The 19,085-nt window shown below is 41.1% G+C and overlaps 1 protein-coding gene across 8 annotated transcripts in view; it reads left to right on the top strand.

Annotated features, from left to right (window-relative positions):
- The window catches only part of LOC138111500 (cytosolic phospholipase A2 epsilon-like), a 32,108-nt gene that overhangs the window by 4,495 nt on the left and 8,528 nt on the right, over nt 1–19,085 (top strand). For 5 of the 8 annotated variants that reach the window (XM_069017415.1, XM_069017408.1, XM_069017413.1 and 2 more), the window contains 13 exons: nt 654–729; nt 9,219–9,355; nt 10,164–10,292; nt 10,957–10,997; nt 11,570–11,612; nt 12,028–12,091; nt 12,488–12,582; nt 13,036–13,203; nt 13,328–13,417; nt 14,163–14,200; nt 15,356–15,491; nt 16,959–17,095; nt 17,411–17,636. In XM_069017415.1, coding sequence (XP_068873516.1) covers nt 654–729; nt 9,219–9,355; nt 10,164–10,292; nt 10,957–10,997; nt 11,570–11,612; nt 12,028–12,091; nt 12,488–12,582; nt 13,036–13,203; nt 13,328–13,417; nt 14,163–14,200; nt 15,356–15,491; nt 16,959–17,095; nt 17,411–17,636 — 1,380 coding nt within the window. Of the gene's footprint in view, nt 1–653; nt 730–9,218; nt 9,356–10,163; nt 10,293–10,956; nt 10,998–11,569; nt 11,613–12,027; nt 12,092–12,487; nt 12,583–13,033; nt 13,204–13,327; nt 13,418–14,162; nt 14,201–15,355; nt 15,492–16,958; nt 17,096–17,410; nt 17,637–19,085 lie in introns of all 8 variants that reach the window. The other 3 variants (XM_069017409.1, XM_069017412.1, XM_069017414.1) reach the window with 3 other exon arrangements.

The raw sequence follows: 19,085 nt of genomic DNA, 5'->3' as shown, positions 1-19,085 counted from the left end.
ACCATCCTTGGTAAGGAAAACCTGTGCTCCCAAAAAGCAAGCTAGGAGTGTTTGTCCAAAGCTGTGTGTTGTGTAGTCCTGAGACATTCCCTAAGGTGCTAACACTCATCCTTAGTCATCTCTCTCTCATGGAAATGATTCTTTTAAAAACAAGCAAGAAAACATAGAAATACCTATCTTTTTCCCCCCTTCTCTCCAATTACCCAAGCACTGCATTAAAAGTGGAATCTTTTGTATAGGCCTTGATTCTATCTACAGCACAAAAGAGGCTCTTGGTCAATAGCCAACCAAATTTGAAGCATCTCTTATTTCTGGATTCATTGAATTTTGTCTTCATATTGGCTGCTGATGGTCATGTGTACGATTTAATGCTACTGGCTAAATGAACTTTGTCAGCTTATTTACCCCATCTTAACTTTCCTATTCATCTTCTCTTTCCACACCTTCTCTTTGTGTGCTTAGATAACTACAGGCTTTTGGGGTCACTGAAGTTTGTGGGGAAAAGTGCATTTTGCTGCCTATTTTTGCTGTGATGCCAGCTGGAAGAGACAACTTCAGCAGAACCTTCATTCTTTTCAGTGTTTGATTGCATTACAGTCAACACACATATTCAAAACTTTAAAATACATCTCCTTTGTTATTTTTTTTTTCAGCAGGAAGAATTGACACCTTACTCCTTGCTTACTGTAAGAATCATAAGGCTGAAAAATGCTCATCAGGCAGATTTTTGTAAGTACCAGATTTTCTTATTGATGTTACACCATTCTCAAATTACTGTATCAGCCCCTGCTTGTGCTAGATACTGCACAAATACAAAACACCAAAGTCATACTAGCTAAGAAATCACAGTTGAAGGCAATTTATGCCACAGAATATTTAATTGCAATTTCAGGGGTTTATTGGGTTTTTTCCCATTATTTATCTGACAAGTTGGCTTTTTAGGGGTTTGAAAATATCTTAACATGAGTTTTAACACACAGATGTTTATATAACATGTCCATGACAAATGCATAGAATATAGAGCTGAAATACTTACACACCAGTCTGTCCTGATTCTTTGGTTGTCCTGAGCATCATGACATCAGCTGACTCTTGCCCACCAGTGAAAGATGTCTAACAGAAATCTTTTTGGTACATGGTATGTTACAGCTTACATGCAAAGTGTTCTGAAAATTTGTGATATTTGGCCAGCCCTTGCCTGGTGGCTCACATTCACAGAGGTTTTTCTCTAGAGAATTTTCTCCTGCTGTTCCTATGTGTGTCTCATGAACTTGACACATCACTAATAGCACCGTTTTGCATTTCCCTTTACCGTACTGTTCTTCCTTCTCTTGTTTTGCATTTTCTTTCCTTTTTGGGAAATCATGATGAAGTTTGCTGAATCCATAATATCTTACAAATAAAATTTCTCCCCATCTCTTTGTATTTCACTCACTTTGGTGTTTCAAGAGCATGGATGTCACCCTTGTCAGTTTTCCAATCAAGTGGAGAGAAGGGTTCAGTTCATGTTGTCTGTAATATTGGTTTGCAGAGAATAGAAAAAATACTATAGTATAACAAAGAAAGTCGAACTAATTTTTGTTCCTTTTGAGACCTGTGAAACACTGCATGTGTATGCAAGACTTCACCTTCATTCCTTTGAATTGTTGATTTAACTTCTCTTAGTATCAACTTTGATCTAGAATGGAAATTGAACAAGAAGATAAGAACTATGATTCAGCTGCTTATGCAAAGGGATTGCATGAAGCAAAATGATGCTGCAGTTTCAGAAAATAGTGTTACAGTTGTGACCTTGTCCTCCATCCTGAGGACAGGGAGATTTCTGAGAAGTCTCACTTAGTGAGATGTAGACATTTTGAAAATTCTGGTTATCACCAAATTGTACACCCCTGAAGTAGAGCTCAGGATATGTGGGCTCAGTTTTTAGCCCTTCACGGACTTGTTGCATAAGAAGTTTAGGCAAATTTATGCATCCAAACATTCTGTGCCTCTGTTGCCCTGTCTACAAAGCATAGAATATCTTCTCCAACACATTTGGTTTCTCTCTTATCTATTTAGATGATGTGCTCATATTGAATCTCCTACTATTGTAGAGAGATTTTAATTTAAGATGTGAGGTAAGGCCTAGAAACAGTGAGAAGTATTCTCAGATTCTTTTGTTAATTACCAGTAAATAAGACCTGGGGACCAGCTGGTGAAGAAAAAGATGTCTTTTCTTTCTGTCAGTAATTCCCAATCTGCTCTGTGAGCCTGTTTGAGCCTCTCTGTTAAGGATGTCATAGAATGAAGCACCGTAGACCAGGATGCTGTTGAACAAGGAAGACAAATACCAGATAGCTCTTTGTTGACTGAGCAGCAACCTACCTCTGCTTTCAAAGAAGTTGGAGTCTCACAGGAAAAATAGTGTGACACATTGTGATTTAAAAACTTCAGGACAATTCAAGAAAGATATATTGTACCTATCAAGTGCTTGATTTTGCACTGCTATTGATGTTCTTTTAGCTTAGTGTTTTGCTTTTAACATTTGAATGCATTTGAAGTATCAGAAAACTAAAATAACTACACATGCTAGCATGTGCTAATGAGAATAATGAAATTATGTTTATTTAGCCTTTTCTCAGCAATATGATCTTCCCCCTGGAAAACTGATCATAAGCATCTGATACAGATGCTAACTGACTGTGAGATATCTGTAGAGGACTGACAATTTTTGTAATAACGTATTTCAGACTTCCCTAGATTTTCATCCTCCCTGTATCAAATCCAGGAGCAAGCCACCTTTTTAATCAACTGCAGACACTTCTATGACTTGCTTTTACTGCCTGCATTCTGGCTTCCCATCTTTTTCAGTATGTGCAGTGCTCCATTCCACAATTTTCTCTCAGTTTGTTGCAAGTGCAGTTACACCAGTTTATTTGGTCATAAAGTTTCTACATTTTTCCTTGACTTACTTGCCAAATCCTGGCTTCAGGGAATACCACTTCTGTATATTTCCACTGATGTTCCTCACTGTCACGTGCACCCAACTTAATCTTGGCTGTTTTTTTTAAACTTGCACCTCAGGATCCATGGGATGTGTGTTTCATGAGCCTTGGATGAAATCCAAGCTTATCCTGAAATCTGATGTCACACCTTTGCCTGTAGACAACACATGATGGTGGAGCTTGGCACACAAAGAAAAAAATTAAACCGAAAAGAAAACAGTCCACTCCTCCTCACTGGATCAATTGGCCCCTTTGATATCCCTGCTGTCACCCCACCCCTTTTGTGGTCTCTTCTATACTCCAGTGATGTTCCTCTCCAGCATCTGCTTCATGCTACATATAATTGGTTTCTGTCTTGTCTTATCTTACCATGCAAATGCTCTTGACAGACCTGGGCTAATTATTTTCCACTGTGCTCCTAACTAACCTTTATGCCAATTAGTAATCATGGGTCAGACTCAAACATTTCTGGCACTCCCTGATTTCACTGTGGGCACTGGAGAGGGCACCCAGATAAGATCACTCACACTCATCCTGCTGCCCTGCAGGCACTGAGTGTCATCACCAGGCTCCAATGCTCTATGCGGTTTGGCTGTGAAGGTGGTGGGGGTACTAGAAAGGAATAAATTCGATTAAAGTTTGAGTCTCTTGCAGTCTGGCACCTGTTTTGCAGTGGTATTCCCCTCCTCAGTCCAAGACTGCATGCAGCCCTGGGTAAAATAATGACTTTTTGGGTCATTGGTGTGTCTGTTTGCTCCTTTTCAGCTGGAAGTCACTGCTAGTGCTTTTACAAAAGCTCGTCTTTCCTAACTTTATTAATGGTGCCACTTCTTTTACAGAACTCCCTATGTGTGGCACACATATCTGGTCAGGATGAGATGGCAGGGAAAATGGTGTATTAGCTTCTTTTCTTGCTGCTGACACCCCTTCCAGTGACTGTTTCTCAAAAGAATGGGAAAGGAGCTGGGTGATGGGAGAGGAGGGCCATGGTGGCACAGACTCTCCAACACCTTCCAGCTGCTCTCCTTAAACAAGTGAGTTATTGGGTGGCCACACAGAGCTGCATCAAGCTCCCAGCCTGGCCCACTTTCACCAGCATTAGCACTTACTTGTTTTATGGCAGCCCCTAAACCCCACAGCTGAAGCTGACACCTTACCTTGCTCCATGGACAGACAGAGGATCCGTGAGGGGATCTGCCTCATCTGGCATGCCTGGAGCCCAGGCACCAAGAGAGGGGATTTGCCCTGAGGCAACACAAGTGGAAGCAAACTTCTTTCAGTTCCTTAGCACAGGTGACAGACCTGCAGTGGTATCATCTCTGCACCACTACTTAGTGCCATGTGAAAGAGCAAAACTCTGCTGGACTCCACTGGATCTCACATAATCCTGAAGACCTGAGTAAAGAGGTCTCTGTGACAGCACTGCTCTCTGAAACTGTGGCAACCTGCGTGGGTACCAGCTGATTCCACATTCCAAGAGCTGACCTTTGCTGCTGGAGTGCAGGTTCAGGCTCATTAACACAGATGAGGAGAAGAGTGGTGGTGTCAGGCCTGGCTTGGCCTATTTGGCCTCACTGGTGCTGAGTGTTTGCAATGCTCTTCCTGGACTGCACAGGTGAATTTGAGCTCTGTCCCCCAGTGAGAAATTACTTGGAGTGAGCTTCAGGCTGACAGGTGTTTTTTTTTCTAGGAGATAGTAGCTTCTCTGAGAAGATCTGTCTTGCCAGATCAAAAAACTGTCAGAGCTGAGGTAGGAAAGTTAAAGTCTTGAGTTAAAATGTGACTGCACTTATCAGGTATATTTTCTACTGTAGAAAACAGGCACATGTGGAAACTTTTTCAGCTGTAGAAACAAACCTATTAGTCTTAGCTGGGTTGTCAGAACAATCACTTCTCTCCCTCAACTCTTTCTTTTGTTTTCAGAACTTCCTTTGGTTTTCCACCTTTGGATGAAAAGAGACCTTATATTTATAAAAGAGGAGCTCAGAGACTTTGTCCTCTAAGACCTTACAAAATAATTTTCTGGAAGCTTTTGTATTATCCCTTCAGAAGAAATGAGTCAGTTCTGCAGCAGTACACTTGGAGTCTTTACAAATCAGAGTCGTTCTCCAGAGACATTAGGGGTTATTTTTGCTACAGAAAATAAGTGCAAGCAAATTAGGGAGAGTACAGCTAGTGCTGGTGGTACTAATGGTCCTGTCCCAGGAAAGCAAGTGGTGCCGGTGGGAGCACAGTGGAGCAGGAGCAAGAGGTGACTCAGGGTGTGAAACTTTGAGCTGGGATTGCAGCAGGTACTGCACCCACTGAATCTTCTCCAGGGAGAAAATCCTTTTTTGCCACTTGACTTAAATGGCTGGACTGGGTGAAGGGCTCACTCACACGGGGACTCCGTTCATCCCTGGTCAAGGACATCACTGATTAAGCATGGTAGATCTATGAGCTTTTGTTATTTGCACAAATAGCAAGCCACAGAGAGTAATATTGTGCTTACAGATGGGTGTTGCACCTGGATGCTGGTAGAGACCTGAGCCAAGTTCAAATAATCTCTTAGATAAACAGCAGTAGGAGGTAAATTCTTAATACTGTTTGTATTGTACTAAGCTGGTGAGGGAAAATGTTCCCAAATATCATGTCCAACAATTGAGAAATGAGAGCGGTGAACTGTAGTAAACTAGGATTCAAGGAGAACCTGTCTGTGCAGGTGGAGAATATTTCACTAGAAGAAAACTATTTCTTCGTTTTGGTGTTACGAAATGCAGTACCAGGACAGGTGGGATTTTGTAGTTTACATTCATTTTTCTTATGAGACTACTTTTTCATATATGCTTTGGTTTTCAGTGGTGAAATTTCCTCCTTACCTGTGATGCAGATGAGTGATTTTAGCACATTATGGTTCATTTCAGGTACATCTTACAGGACTGTACAGAGTAGCACACATGGCTGAAGTTCTGAACTACTTCTTTTGGTCTTGTATTTTATCCCCATCTTTAGCTCGAAAACAGAGTTGAGAAGCAGTCTCACCATCATACAAATTAAATCAGTAGTTACAAATTGGAAAAGGACATCAGGGTCACTTAGTGCTGATTTTCAAAGAGACTGAGTTCAGATGTCTCAGTGTTCACATGACGTGACATTATGTCATCAGGGAAGTTGCAACACTGAAATAAGGGCCTGGCATGGCATGAAACTGCTAACAAAGCCCAGCAACTGCATTAGAACTAGAGAATGAAGAAAATGTAAGTAGATTTTTTTTTTGTATTAGCTCTCAGGTAGCAATGAATAAACTGGGACATTTTCAGTAGCTCTCTTGTACACTGTTTTCAGGGGTAAGAGGGAGCAATGTAAGCTGACTAGTCATTTCAAGGGCTGCCATTCCCATATACAGGTAATCGTCATAGTATTCAGCAGACATTCAACTGTCCTATTTTTATTTGCCTCACAGTTTGGCCTCGCTTCAAGTGAGCTGCCACTTCTACAGAAATACATAAGCTCAGTTAGAGTCCCAGCATGGGGATACTCTCTGTACACTTAAAGGAAAACAGAAAATCATAGGAATCCTATGGAAAACAATAACCTCTCCACATTGGTAGGGACTGTAGATGAATTGTGGCAAAACCACATGTGGCATAGTCCCCTTTCTTCACAGGAAGGGAATGTATTTTGTCCTAGTGGTATCACCTCACCCCATCTTTAAGGTGAAATTTACATACAGCAGGAGTTACTGACACTACTGTGTAATTTGTCTGTGACCACTGGCCTTGTTACAGCAGTCACACAAAGTGGCTGAGGTGTAAAGGCACTTCTGGAGATTGTGTAGTCCAGACCTCTGCCCTAAACAGGATTCGCTTCAGCAGGTTGCTCAGATCCATATCCAGTCAGGTTTTGAACATCTCCAAGGGTAGAGGGTTCACAACCTTTCTGGGCAACCTGTGACAGTGTTTGACAGTGTCATGGTAAAAATGAAGTTTTTGCTTATGTGTCAGTGGGATTTCCTGCATTTTGGTTTGTGTCCATTGCCTTTTACCTTTCACTGGGCACCACTGAGGAGGGTTTGACTCAGACTTCTTTATTTTTCTCTCCCATGATCAGGTATTTACACAAATTGATATGACCCTCTAAGCCTTGTCTGCTTCAGGCTGAAGAGTCTCAGCTCTCTCAGCTTCTCCTCAAAGAGCAGATGCTCCATTCCCCCATTTTCTTTCTGGACTTTTTTGTTCAGCTCCCTTCAGCACATCCTTACCTCTCTTGTACTGGGGAGCCCAGAGATGTGGCCTTGTCAGTGCTGAGCAGAGAGGAAGGACCACCTTTCCAGCTGCTGGCAACACTCCCGATGCCGCCTAGGAGGCTGTTGGCCTTGCTTGCCACATCACTGGCCTGTGTTCAGCCCCGTGTCCACTAACATGAACAGGTGCCTCTCTGCAGAGCTGTTGTCCAGCTGGTCAGCCCTCAGCCCATCCTGGTGCTGGGGTGTTACTTCCTCATGTGAAGGGGTTTTGCATTTCCCTTGGTGAACTTCATGAGGCTCATGTTGGCCCTGCTCCCCCACCTGTCCAGGTCCTTCTGAATGGCAGCACAGCTTTCTGGTGTGTCAACCACTCCCCCGAGTTTTGCTCCACCTGCAAACTTGCTGAAGCTGAGCTCTGTCTCATCACTCACATTGTTAATACAGATGTTAAACAGCATTGGCCCCACTATCAGCCCCTGGGGTGCACCAGTAGTGAGTGGCCTCCAGCTGTACTTTGTGCTGCTGATAACAATCACTTGATCCTGGTAGTTAGACCAGTTTTTAATCCACCCCACTTTCCATTTATCTATCCTTCATCAGTACTTCATCAGTTTGACAAAGAATTGTCAATAGCTGAATTTTGCATAAATATTTATGAAATCAACACACACACTGAAAAGTAATTTTAGAAAGTAGCCTCACTAAGATATCTTGTCAAAGAAAACACTCCCAAAAATCAGTAAATTCCAGCTAAAACAGTAACAAAAGACATTCATAAATGCTGCACCTGTCCATTCATGCTTGGCTCAGAGATTTAGCAGTGCCAGCTTTCTCAGTTATATAACAAGTCTTATTTTATACAGTGTGTGATGGAAAAAATTGAATTTAAAATAAGAGCAAAGCATTTTTGTTTTCAAGACCACTTTGATTTTCTTTAAGAAGAAGAAAGGAAAAGGATATGCCTTTGCAAGTACAACAGAAATATGGAAATGTATCCTTCCTGCGCCATATGATAACTAGACACTAAAAGGAAGAGAAATTATGTCTTAAATCAGTTTAGAAATGTTGATTTCTGAATTACATCCCACCTTATCCACTTTGGCAATTTTGGGGAGGCTGGATTCATGTTTCTGGAACACTTGAGATAGGCAGTGGTACGTGCATTAACGAGAGGAGGATGGTCCAGATGCCCTGAAGCCACATGTAGTTCTTGGCTATTGTACAGGCTCTGTAGCTCAGAGGCAATGACACCATTTGTCAGGACGAGTACATCATAGCTCAGCAGCCTCACTCCACTCCCTTCATCCACAAGATGCAACTCCTTTCCGCCACTTGACTTTTCCTGAGAAGAGATGTGATGAAGGGAATTAGATTCCAGGTCTTTCAGGCATCAGCAAAAGCCAGGAAAAGGCTGCAGCTCCTACTGACCTCCTGAAGCAGCAATTGTGCTGCTGGTAGGCCTCTCCCTTCCTACCCCGCCTAAGGAGACAATGATCAAGGTCACTGGAATAATTAATTTTCTGTCATAAAAAGTTAATAACCAGGTATGTCAGTCATTTACTGTCTGAATCAGACTTAAACCTGATTCTTTTGATGTTTCTCACAAAGTTAAATTGCTACAGAGACAATTTATGTACAATCCCTCTCAGGGTCTGAAGCTCACGCTGTGCTGCCTCTGTCATGGTTTTGCGTTCCAGATTTTGTTGATATGGAGCAGTACAAAACTCCTGAATATACACACTGTTCTATTTTCTAGCTAGGATTGTATTTTTCCTTTTAATGTATAAGATTATGCATAATTGTTTGAATGCACTGCTTATTAAAAATAGTGTTGTGATGAACAACTTAATTTTATCCAGCTGTGTGATTTCTATCTTCCTGATTTGGCCAGTGTTTATCAGAAAGAACTGGCCATCTCTCACCCACGTTGAAGCTGTAGAGCATTTCAATGTCTCCACTGCTTGTATCATGCTTCCTCTGCCAGATATTTTGTGCCTATGTTTCTACAGTAAGCCAATCTGATTGCTATGTGAGCCTCTGGTTGCCAACAGCTTCAGATGAGATATTCCACACCAAAACCATCCAAAACTGCAGAAATCCTGTGTGGAATGAAACTTTCTATTTCCGGATACAGAGAAAAGTCAAGGTAAACAAGCCAAAAACTCTTTCTTATCTCATCTCTACACGACGTCTTTCAGTTTAGCCCCAAACCCCTAAAATAGAAATGTCTTCTCGTGCATTTCTGGGTTTACTTAAAATTCCCCATGCAAGCTGAAGCAAAACAATTCTGGCTTTGCTGGAATCCAGTTTGCTCCTAACAGATATTTGTTATTTATTTATGGGTAAAGAGAGTCTGACCTCCTTGGGGAAGGCTGATGGAACCCATGACAGTGACAACACAGAGAAACTGAAATGAAAATATAAAATTACAGTATAACAGAAAAATACATCTTCTTCTGAGAGGACATGAAATAATGGCAGGAGATAATGCTAGGAAGCTGCTAAATTCTAGTATGATTAAGATCTTTACTCAGTTTGCTGCTGATAACTGCACTACACTCAAATACCTATGAACAGGTGGCTGAAAGCAGAGTGTCCAAGGACCTAGAAAGATGATGATTGATATGAAGTGTTCTCTATTGCCCGTGCTGATATGAAACAATATAGGACTTTTGGCAATCCATATTCCTCCCTAGAAGACTGCATTTTTTATGAGACCTACTTAAAAGCATAACAGCTGACCCAAAAGAGATCTCAGTTCAGCTTTAATTGCTGAGACTAAGAGCTGGTTCTTTATACTCACTTTCTTACTCTTCCTTCTGACACTTTTTCATCAATACTTTTCTATTTCCTCTCTGTAAAGCAGACACTAAGCCTGGAAGAGCTGCAGAATGTCATAGTTCTTGTATGTCATGCATGCTAGTGAATTGGATGTTTTTCATTTTTTTTCCCAGAATGTTCTTGAAATTACTGTTTCTGACGATGACGTCATTCGTGATGATGACCGTGCAATTGTGCTTTTTGATGTAGCTAAAATCCCCCTTGGGGAAAGAGTTTTTACATCATTCCCACTAAACCCAGAGGTAAGAGCTCGGTCAGACATTTAGTGCAGCTTGGTGTCCATTCTCTCCCCTCTGTTTAAGGAGGTGTACTGTCTCTTCTGCTTTTTTCCACTAGGACCAGCTTGGTGGTAAAAATGTAGCAAAATTTATTAATATCCTGGAAACTGCATATCAGTGACAAAATAGATGGCCTTCTCAAATTCCTGTTGGTTTCCTCTGGCACAGATCACAGCCAAGTTCCCAAGCCCCAGAGTAGATGCAATTTTGGGGAAGTTTTGCACTTTTAATAATCTGATGGAAAATGATAGTTTATCTAATCCTCACAAAGACTATAAAAACCTAAACAGTGCAAGCACAGGGAAATGGCCTGTTTCCACAATATTTTCCTTAACACTAAACATTAACATATCATGTTCAGCTGGCAGAAAAGAAAGTGTGTTAGTTAGGGAGAAAGGTTTGTTAGGGAGATTTATAAGCACCAAACACCTTTCGTTCTGTGAGTACAATTGAGAACTTTTCCTTGGAAAAGAAACAGCTGCCTCTGTCATTTAATGCTGATAATAGCAAGCACAAACCAGAATATTTTTGCTTACTAAATGTAAAGGACACTGTGCTTGCAAAAATTAAGATCACTTTGAAAACCTCTGCACGTGCTAATTGAGGCAGCATTTTGTTTTATTTTCAGGGGAAGGAGGAGTTGGAAGTTGAGTTTGTATTGGAGAGCATGTGAGTAAAACCCCATTATTATTGGAGTAGTGGCTTGGAGTTATGCATTAGTGCAGGGAAACCTTTTGTAGATGCAGTATTGCCTCAATAGCCAGAAACAAGTTTTTCCAAACTTAATATGTGCATTAAAAAATCATTGTATGAAAGGAAAAAATGGCATGATGTGGAGAGGAGTTGAGAATTTTTAATTCTGTGACTTTCTCTTAAGATTTTTGTATTACATAGTTCAGAGTTGGCTGGCAAATCCCACTGCGGGAAGTCTACAGATTTACTGGACAGTATTCTCTGGGAAAGTCATGGCTGAGGCAAATGTTGCTACCCAACTTGTGTTGCACCATGCCTGTGCTACTAAGGCTGTTGCAATGACTTTCCAGGTGCCTTATGGCAGTTCAATAATTTCTGCTGGGTCATTATGGGGTATCTAGTGTAAAGGGAACATACTTACAGAAACAATAAGATGGAGCAAAGAAAATAATAGTAATAAAAATTTTGAGAGAATAATATGTCCTGTTCAGGACGGTATCCAGAACATATTGTTTATAAAATACATATTTTTTGTTCTTGTTTTCCAGCCAGGGTCCTCCTGAAACCATCATCACAAATGGGACAATAGTGGTAAAATAATGTTTTGTTCTTTTGTGTTCTTTCCCACATCATTCCTTACCATAGCTGACTATAATGTCAGTGAGAGAAACACTGCAAATCTTTATTCTTCAGTGATACTTTCTCTTAGGAGCTTTATCTTTAAGGAGGCCAGCATGATCTTAGAGGAGCCTTCTGACTATTTTAATTTCCCCATGTTTTGTCTGCATCCATTGAAAATTACAATGTGTTTAGCATAGCACCATCTTCCCATGTGACAATAAATTAGTTCTCACTTTCACTGTGTCTGGCAAAATGTCCAACACAGCTGGCTCCCACATTTAAGCAATGGCCTTTCGTACAATGACTCTTCCAACATCTGCCAGCACTGGTGGTGAGACAGTGGGATGAGTTATCTAATTCTCTGTCCTCATCACACCAATTGTAGTGTCGTGAAGAAGCCTGTTTGGAAGTTCACTTGGACGGCAGAATGCAAAAGAAGCGTTTTTCAGGTAAGATTATAAATTCTTAAAATTAATGTTAGTGATTTTACCATCCCTAACAAGGCCTGGACATTGCATCATCAAAGTACCAAGCTTTAACTGATCGCATTTAAGGTGATTTGTAAAAAATTTGCAGTAGGGAATGCCACCAGTCCTGCAGCAGGTATAGGTTCAGGGTTCTGACTTCATGGATAGTCTTGTGCCAGACTAGAAATGACTAGAATCAGATGCTTATACAGAAGGTATCTAAAACGCAAGCTGAGATTCTGCAAACCTCTGCTGCAGTACTGCTAAACCCTGAAGAAGCTTAATTCCTCAGGCGTTGTAGTCCATGGTGTTAGCTTTGCTCAGGATCTCTGTCACTTCGACTTATGCATATGCACAGAAACACCTCGTTTTTTGCAGGGGTTAGCCACTCAGCAGCTGGCTCCTGCCTGACCCTGGTCAAGATCCAGAATCTAGAAGTTCCTCTGCCCACATCCCCTGAGGGGCTGGATCTGGTAGGCAATCTCAGAGCATGCGTAACACACTCTGGCAGGATTAGCTAAGCTGTTTATATAAATAGGGTCATCTGCTGCAGAGTCAGATCTTATTTTAGGGGACTGAGAACTTCTTCAGCTCATTATTTGTCCTGGGATGAGGATGATTTACCGTGCAAAGTACCTGGATATATTCACTATGTCATGATGCAACTGCAACAGGAAAGCAGCAGTCTAAAATTCCGTGCCATTTATGTCACATTCCCATCTGACTTCTTGCTCAGCACATTGTAATGATACAGTCACCTGAAATGTTTGTGATTTGGATCACTTTTAGAAGATAGCTTTCCAAGTACAAATGAAGAGGAGAAGGAATTTGCTCAAAGCTACCTTTTGCTTCTTTTTTTTCTCTCTCTCTTTTTTTTACAATTATAAGTAACTTTGTTGTATGCATTTTATCTCATTGTTTTAGAGAATGAGCTAACATTTACAGTGAGAGGATCCTTTGAAGAAACCCAGACAGTTTCAGTGGGCTGTGACTCCCGCTCCCCTATCCCAGATCCCACTTTCTTCCACTATGCCAGATACAAGCAACCCTCCCTGGATGTTGCACTCAGAAAGAAGAGGAAGCTTCCCGCCTTTGTACGTTACCCCAGAACATGGTAGACAACACAGACAGTCCTATGACCTGACATTTACGTGTGAGTAGGCAGCAAGAGGAGAACATTTCTGTTTTAACCAAAAAGCACTCCATGATCCCTTTCAGTGTGCTTGCATGTCATGTGGAGCAAGGAGAAGTGTCCCTCTGACAATCCCTCTGAAGTCACTCCCCTCCGAGCAAGAAGTAGTTGGTGAGGTGAGTGCCTGCTGGCCATGGGGAATCCTTTGCAAGCTTTTTGAAATTTTTTTCTGATTTGCAAGAAGCAGAAACCAAGGGCCACTTCTCTTTATACAGAGACAGCTTTTTTCTAACCTCCCTCCAATATAGGGCAATGCATCGTGAAGTGAATTATTTGGAGCAAAATAGAATGGGAAATCCAAGGGAGAAGGGAGAAGAAGAAAAATGTCTAAACTGTTGCTCATTATCCTTCTACTGTGCATGCACTTAACCAAGCTGGAAGTGACTGGGTGCCACTGGGACAGAGAAGTGAGGCTGCAGCCTGGGCCACTGCCACGGAAGGCAAACCTGAGCCACACGGATGGGGTGCTCTGTCTCTCTGGCTTCCCCTTGTATCTAACATTGTTACGTGAGAGGCTCTGGTTTCAACATCTATCTTCAGTAGTGGATCCTGCCAGAGAGCTGAGCTGTAGCACTGCAGCTCTTCTGGTATTTATTTGTGTAACTAACTAGTACCAGGCAAGCTACACCTGAGTTTTGTGAGAGAGAGATGTGGACTATAGATGATAGTACTAAAGTCTTAATCTATTAAATCAGTGCACATCTCTGGTTACTGTTGAAATACTGAGAAGGAATCTCAATTTTTTGAGATTTGGAGTTTTGCAGGTGTAATGATGACCCAAAAGATCTATGTCTGAGTGGGAGAAAGGGACTGTTCTAAACAAAATATTAATATTCATCATTTTACCTTTTCAATTTTCAGCACAGAAAATTTGATTTACTCCTTAAGGTGAAAAAATGGTAAGACATCTCTGGTTTTCCCCTTGCTTCTTTGTATTTAGATAGTTGTCAGACAAGTTCCAATCCCTTTGTTACTGCCTTTGTCCTGAATGCTGGTCCATCCTCATTTCAGACTACAAAATAAAATGCATTCAGTACATAATGTGAAGATTTTCAGCAACCAAGTTTTTGTAATAGGACAGGAAGTTAAGAAATTATGAAGAACACACCAATTTTCTATTCATATTATGCTGCAATCAATATTACATGGTAAGGGCCACTGTACATACTCCAATACCTCTACATTTTGCTGAAAAATGCAGATTTTCAATAAAAGCAACATTTCAGAACTAATTGAAAAAACCCTTTCTGTTTCCCAAAAGGTCTCTTTAACTATATTCTTTCACTAAAAGATCAAAATCAGAGCATCTGGGTACTTTAGGATGGGAAAAAAAAAAAAACAACAAACCTGCTCTTATGGTTTTAATGTCTGCTGAAACAGATAAATGCAAATAAACTCAAGTGACTGACCATTTCTAAACCAAGGAAACACACTGTGTTTTGGAATATCAGGCCTTAGTAAAATTTATAAGGTGAATATGTTACATTATGTACCATATTGTAACTGGAGAGAACTTCCAGAAAAGCAGGTGTATCTGCTATCATGCTGTTTATTTTCAGTAAATATGCTATGAAATACACATAGTTTGCAGCTGTCATTTAAAAACTTCTTCCTTAGAACGCCTATGCAAGATTTTCATAGCAGCTTTCAAACCCCATATGTAGTGCTATAAACATCAAAAGAACATCTGATCATGTAAATCTACAACTTCAGTTGAACGTTTCGCGGTATCAGCGGAAGTTTGCAGAACTTTTAAAAGCCACCTTTAAAACACTGCCCTCTGCAGGCGTCTGGATTTATGTCTGAAAAGAAACGACTGTTATTTGCAGCTATATTTAATTCCAGGCATCTTTAGCAGGGAGAAAAAAAAAAATTCCTTTCAGTTCAAAGGCAGAGGGACTGTTTTTCTCCAAGAACAAACCAGAACATTTAATATCTTCCTGCTTTGCTTTATATAGACCTGGTAGTGAAGGCATGTCTATTTATGAGGTAAAGCAATTAAAATGCTGGCTTAGACTACAGATGTGATGTATGATACCTGATCCGTGTTCCAGCCAGGATGACCTAGACGTACGCCTGGGGTTTGATCTGTGTGTCCAGGAACGGGATTTCATTCGAAAGAGGAAGAAGGTAGTTGCAGCCGCTTTGAAGGACATTCTCCACCTGGAAGAGGACTTGCAGGATGATGAGGTATCTGAGACATAATTATTCTCTGCTTTCTGCACAGTTGAGTGTCCAAATATAGCATTGGTGGTTACATTTTCCTGGAAACCTTGTAGTTTCATGTACAAACTATAGCTGAGTTCTTTTCTCTGTGGCTGACTTCTCTATTCCAGGGTAGAAATGAGTATTCATCAGAAACATTAATAAAAAGGCTGTAGCTCTGAAGCTAAAGAATCTAGCCTTGTGTTCAGTAGTAGTTTGCATCATAATGCAGAGAGAGGCTAGGTGCTCTCAGAACCAAAGCCAAAGTTTCTTTTACGCCAGATCTAGCCAGTGGATTCAGCGCTTCATTCCCTCGCGGCTAAAACTGGACTTTATTTTGTTTGTCCTTTGTGCCACCGCTTAGGTTCCCGTTGTGTGAGCACAGCACACTGCCAGTCTGACTTTGTCTGCTGTAGCATGTTCTTGCTCAGCAAACAGGTTTGATAACAGAGGTTTAAGGGCAGGGGAAAATCAGGTGTTGGTTGTTTTTTTTTTAATTAGGCACCCATGACTGCAGTGTGAAGGCTTAACTCAAATGCAATCAGGATAAATTTTGCTTGTTTTGACCTAAACTGAGTTCAGCTTTTTTTGCACAGCTGGACCTTTCAGACAGAAGATCTTGCCTTTAAATGCCAGCACTAAGCCATGGGTTGTTCCCTTCCCCTCAGGTGTATAGCCACCCATACTTTCCTGCAGAACAATCTCTCTAGATTCTCCTGATGATTTGTACTTGACATTCCTTCACTCCAGTGTAGCTGTGTTTACTGTTAAAGGAGCCAATTCATATTCATGAATTAATTCTTTTTCTAAGACTTCCAGTCCCTGGATTTCTATATGATCACAGAAGCAAATAATTGCAGCTCTCTTGCATACCTAGTACTGTATATACATATGTGGTAGGTGGAGTGAGCATGGTTCCTCTTTTCCTCCAGCAACTGTAAAAGGGAATGGTGTCACCAGCTGGTTTCAGGGATTCTGAACTGGCCCGTGCTCTTAAATCCATCAGTCATGACGTTTCTAGTATGGCCTGTGAATTAACTGTACAATAGTTTCAGCAAACTTCAGGAGAAAGGAGGTTATCACTGCTTGCATGGAAACTGTGAGACAGCACTGATATTTTCTGGTCTATTGTATCTGATAATAATCTGATTCAGATGAAAGAGTGCAATTTCCTCTAATTTTTTTGCAACTTTTTGTTACTGGTTTTGAAATAGAGCACTAAAAATATGATAATGGATTTCATGTTCTAATACAGAGTTGCTTGACAGAGGTAAATATGAAGTATTTCTTACTCCTTATATGCCCCATTATTAATTCATGTTTTTCTTCACATTGGACTGGTGGCATTTTTTTATTACTTTATCAGTGCTGTAACTTTCTCCTTCTAATCAGAGCTGTCTCTCTGCTTTCTCAGACCATGTCACTAAATGCATGTATTTTGGGATGGAACAGGTACCTGTGGTAGCAATCATGACAACGGGTGGTGGAACCAGAGCTCTGACAGCCATGTACGCTCACCTCCTCAGTGTGCAGGAAATGAAAGTCTTGGACTGTGTCTCATATATCACTGGTTTGTCTGGAACAACATGGTAAGACCAAGATAAGTACACAGGAATTTTCCATAGATGACATCAGGAAGTGATCTTGAGTTGTGTGATCTTGAGTTGTATGGTCTTAACTATCAAGAAAAGGCTTTCTTTTTCTGCTGTGGTTTTTTGTTGTTGTTGTTTCTTTTAGTTGGTATTTTACCACATTTGGAATTAATTAAATATGTGGATAGTACCAAACACATGGTGTTTTTTCATGTAAATGAAGACATAATACACAAACCTTCATAACTTCCCAAAGCTCTGCTTCAGAACTCACACTTTTCCTTGTGGTTTTTTGTTTGGTTTTTTTTTTAGGACCATGTCAAACTTGTATGAAGATCCTGACTGGTCCCAAAAGGATCTCAAGGAAACACTCAATGATGTCCGAAAGCATGTACTTAAAAATAAGTTTGTTACTTGTTTTGCCCCTGATCGTCTGAAATACTATTTGAAAGAGTTGTGCCAGAGGAAGCAGGAAGGACATCAGCTGTGTTTCACAGATCTCTGGGGACTCATAATTGAAAGCATGTTACATGAAAAGGTACAATAACAGCACCTTTCTCTTCAGATTTGATATCTAGTGAATATAACAGTGAGGAAAGACATTAAATCCAAAAAATAGTTGAGATTGGAAGGGACCTCTGGAGTTCATCTTGTCCAAGCAGGATCAGGAACGGCCAGCTACCCTGACCTATGGGCTTTGAATATCTCCACAGGTGAAGACTCCACAAATTCTCTGGGCAACACATGCCAATGTTTGGCCACCCCTATACCAAAGAGGTTTTTTGCTTGTTTGTTTGTTTATTTTTCTTATAGATGCCTAAAGCATGTGCCTTGGCAGTACCATTCATTATGTTTGTTGGCTGTGTTATACAGATTTTAACATCACATCTGGTACAGAAAGTATGGGAATGAAAATAAGTAATAGGAAACTTACAGTATGAACAACTTTTAGTTTATTCCTCACAGAATCTAAAAGAGGCTTACAAGAAGATTTGAGAGGGACTATTCACAAGGGCATGTAGTGATAAGACAAGGGGGAAATGGCCTTAAACTGAAGGAGGGGAGGCTTAGATTTAGGTATTAGGAAGAATTCTTCACTATAAGGGTAGTGAGGCACTGGAACATGTTCCCAGAGCGGTTGTGGACTCCCTATCCCTGCAGGTGTTTAAGACCAGGTTGGATGGAGAGCAACCTGGTCTTGTGGAAGGTGTCCCTGCCTATAGTAGTGGGATTGGAACAAAGTGATTTTTAAGGGCCCTTCCAACCCCAATCATTCTGTGATTCTGTGAATTCACACAGAATTCAGGCTCTATTTTAATCTTCATGAATATTTCTTCCCCACTAGGCCATTTATACTTTGGAACGAGTAAACATTCACCCTGTAATATAAATAACCCCACACACATCCACATTTCTACTTCCTCGTCACAGCATAGTGGTAGAGACTCCCTGGGACTCTGTTCAGGAGGGAGCTGCAAGTGTCCCCACAGCCCTGTCCCCTGACCAACAACAGCCCAAGGGAAGCCTGGTGGCACAGCCATCCTTCCACAGGCTGCTCTGGTGAGCGGGAGCACCTGCAGCTCTGCTTGTAGGATCACACAAACCTTGGTTCTGCTCCCAAACCATCCTGCCCTTTCCACCCTGCCTGAGCTCTGAAGCAGAAGGGCCAAGGCTCGCTGAATCTTAACTTTTCATGAGCCTTGTTTCTGTCACAGGTCTGAGGAAAAGGTGTTTTTCTGGGAAGTCAGGGATGGGTTTGCACTTTCATAATGAAATATTTCCTGTCAAGAGTGCTTTTCAAACGTTTCCAGACATTTTTTCTGAAATAAAAAATGTGGATAACAGCATTTTCTCCTTACCATATTCTTTCAACATGAATTTGGGATTATTTGTGTACTGAAGGGTTGGGGCAGGGGAGGGGCAGGGATAGGGATGTGGCAGCACCTTTCAGAACTAAACAAGTGGGGAGCATCCTAGTTGGAGTCAT

Source organism: Aphelocoma coerulescens, chromosome 5 (genome assembly GCF_041296385.1).
Source record: "Aphelocoma coerulescens isolate FSJ_1873_10779 chromosome 5, UR_Acoe_1.0, whole genome shotgun sequence".
Lineage (NCBI taxonomy): Eukaryota > Metazoa > Chordata > Aves > Passeriformes > Corvidae > Aphelocoma > Aphelocoma coerulescens.
The sequence above is the reverse complement of the archived record's forward strand: the minus strand, read 5'-3'. Positions and strand labels throughout refer to the sequence as shown.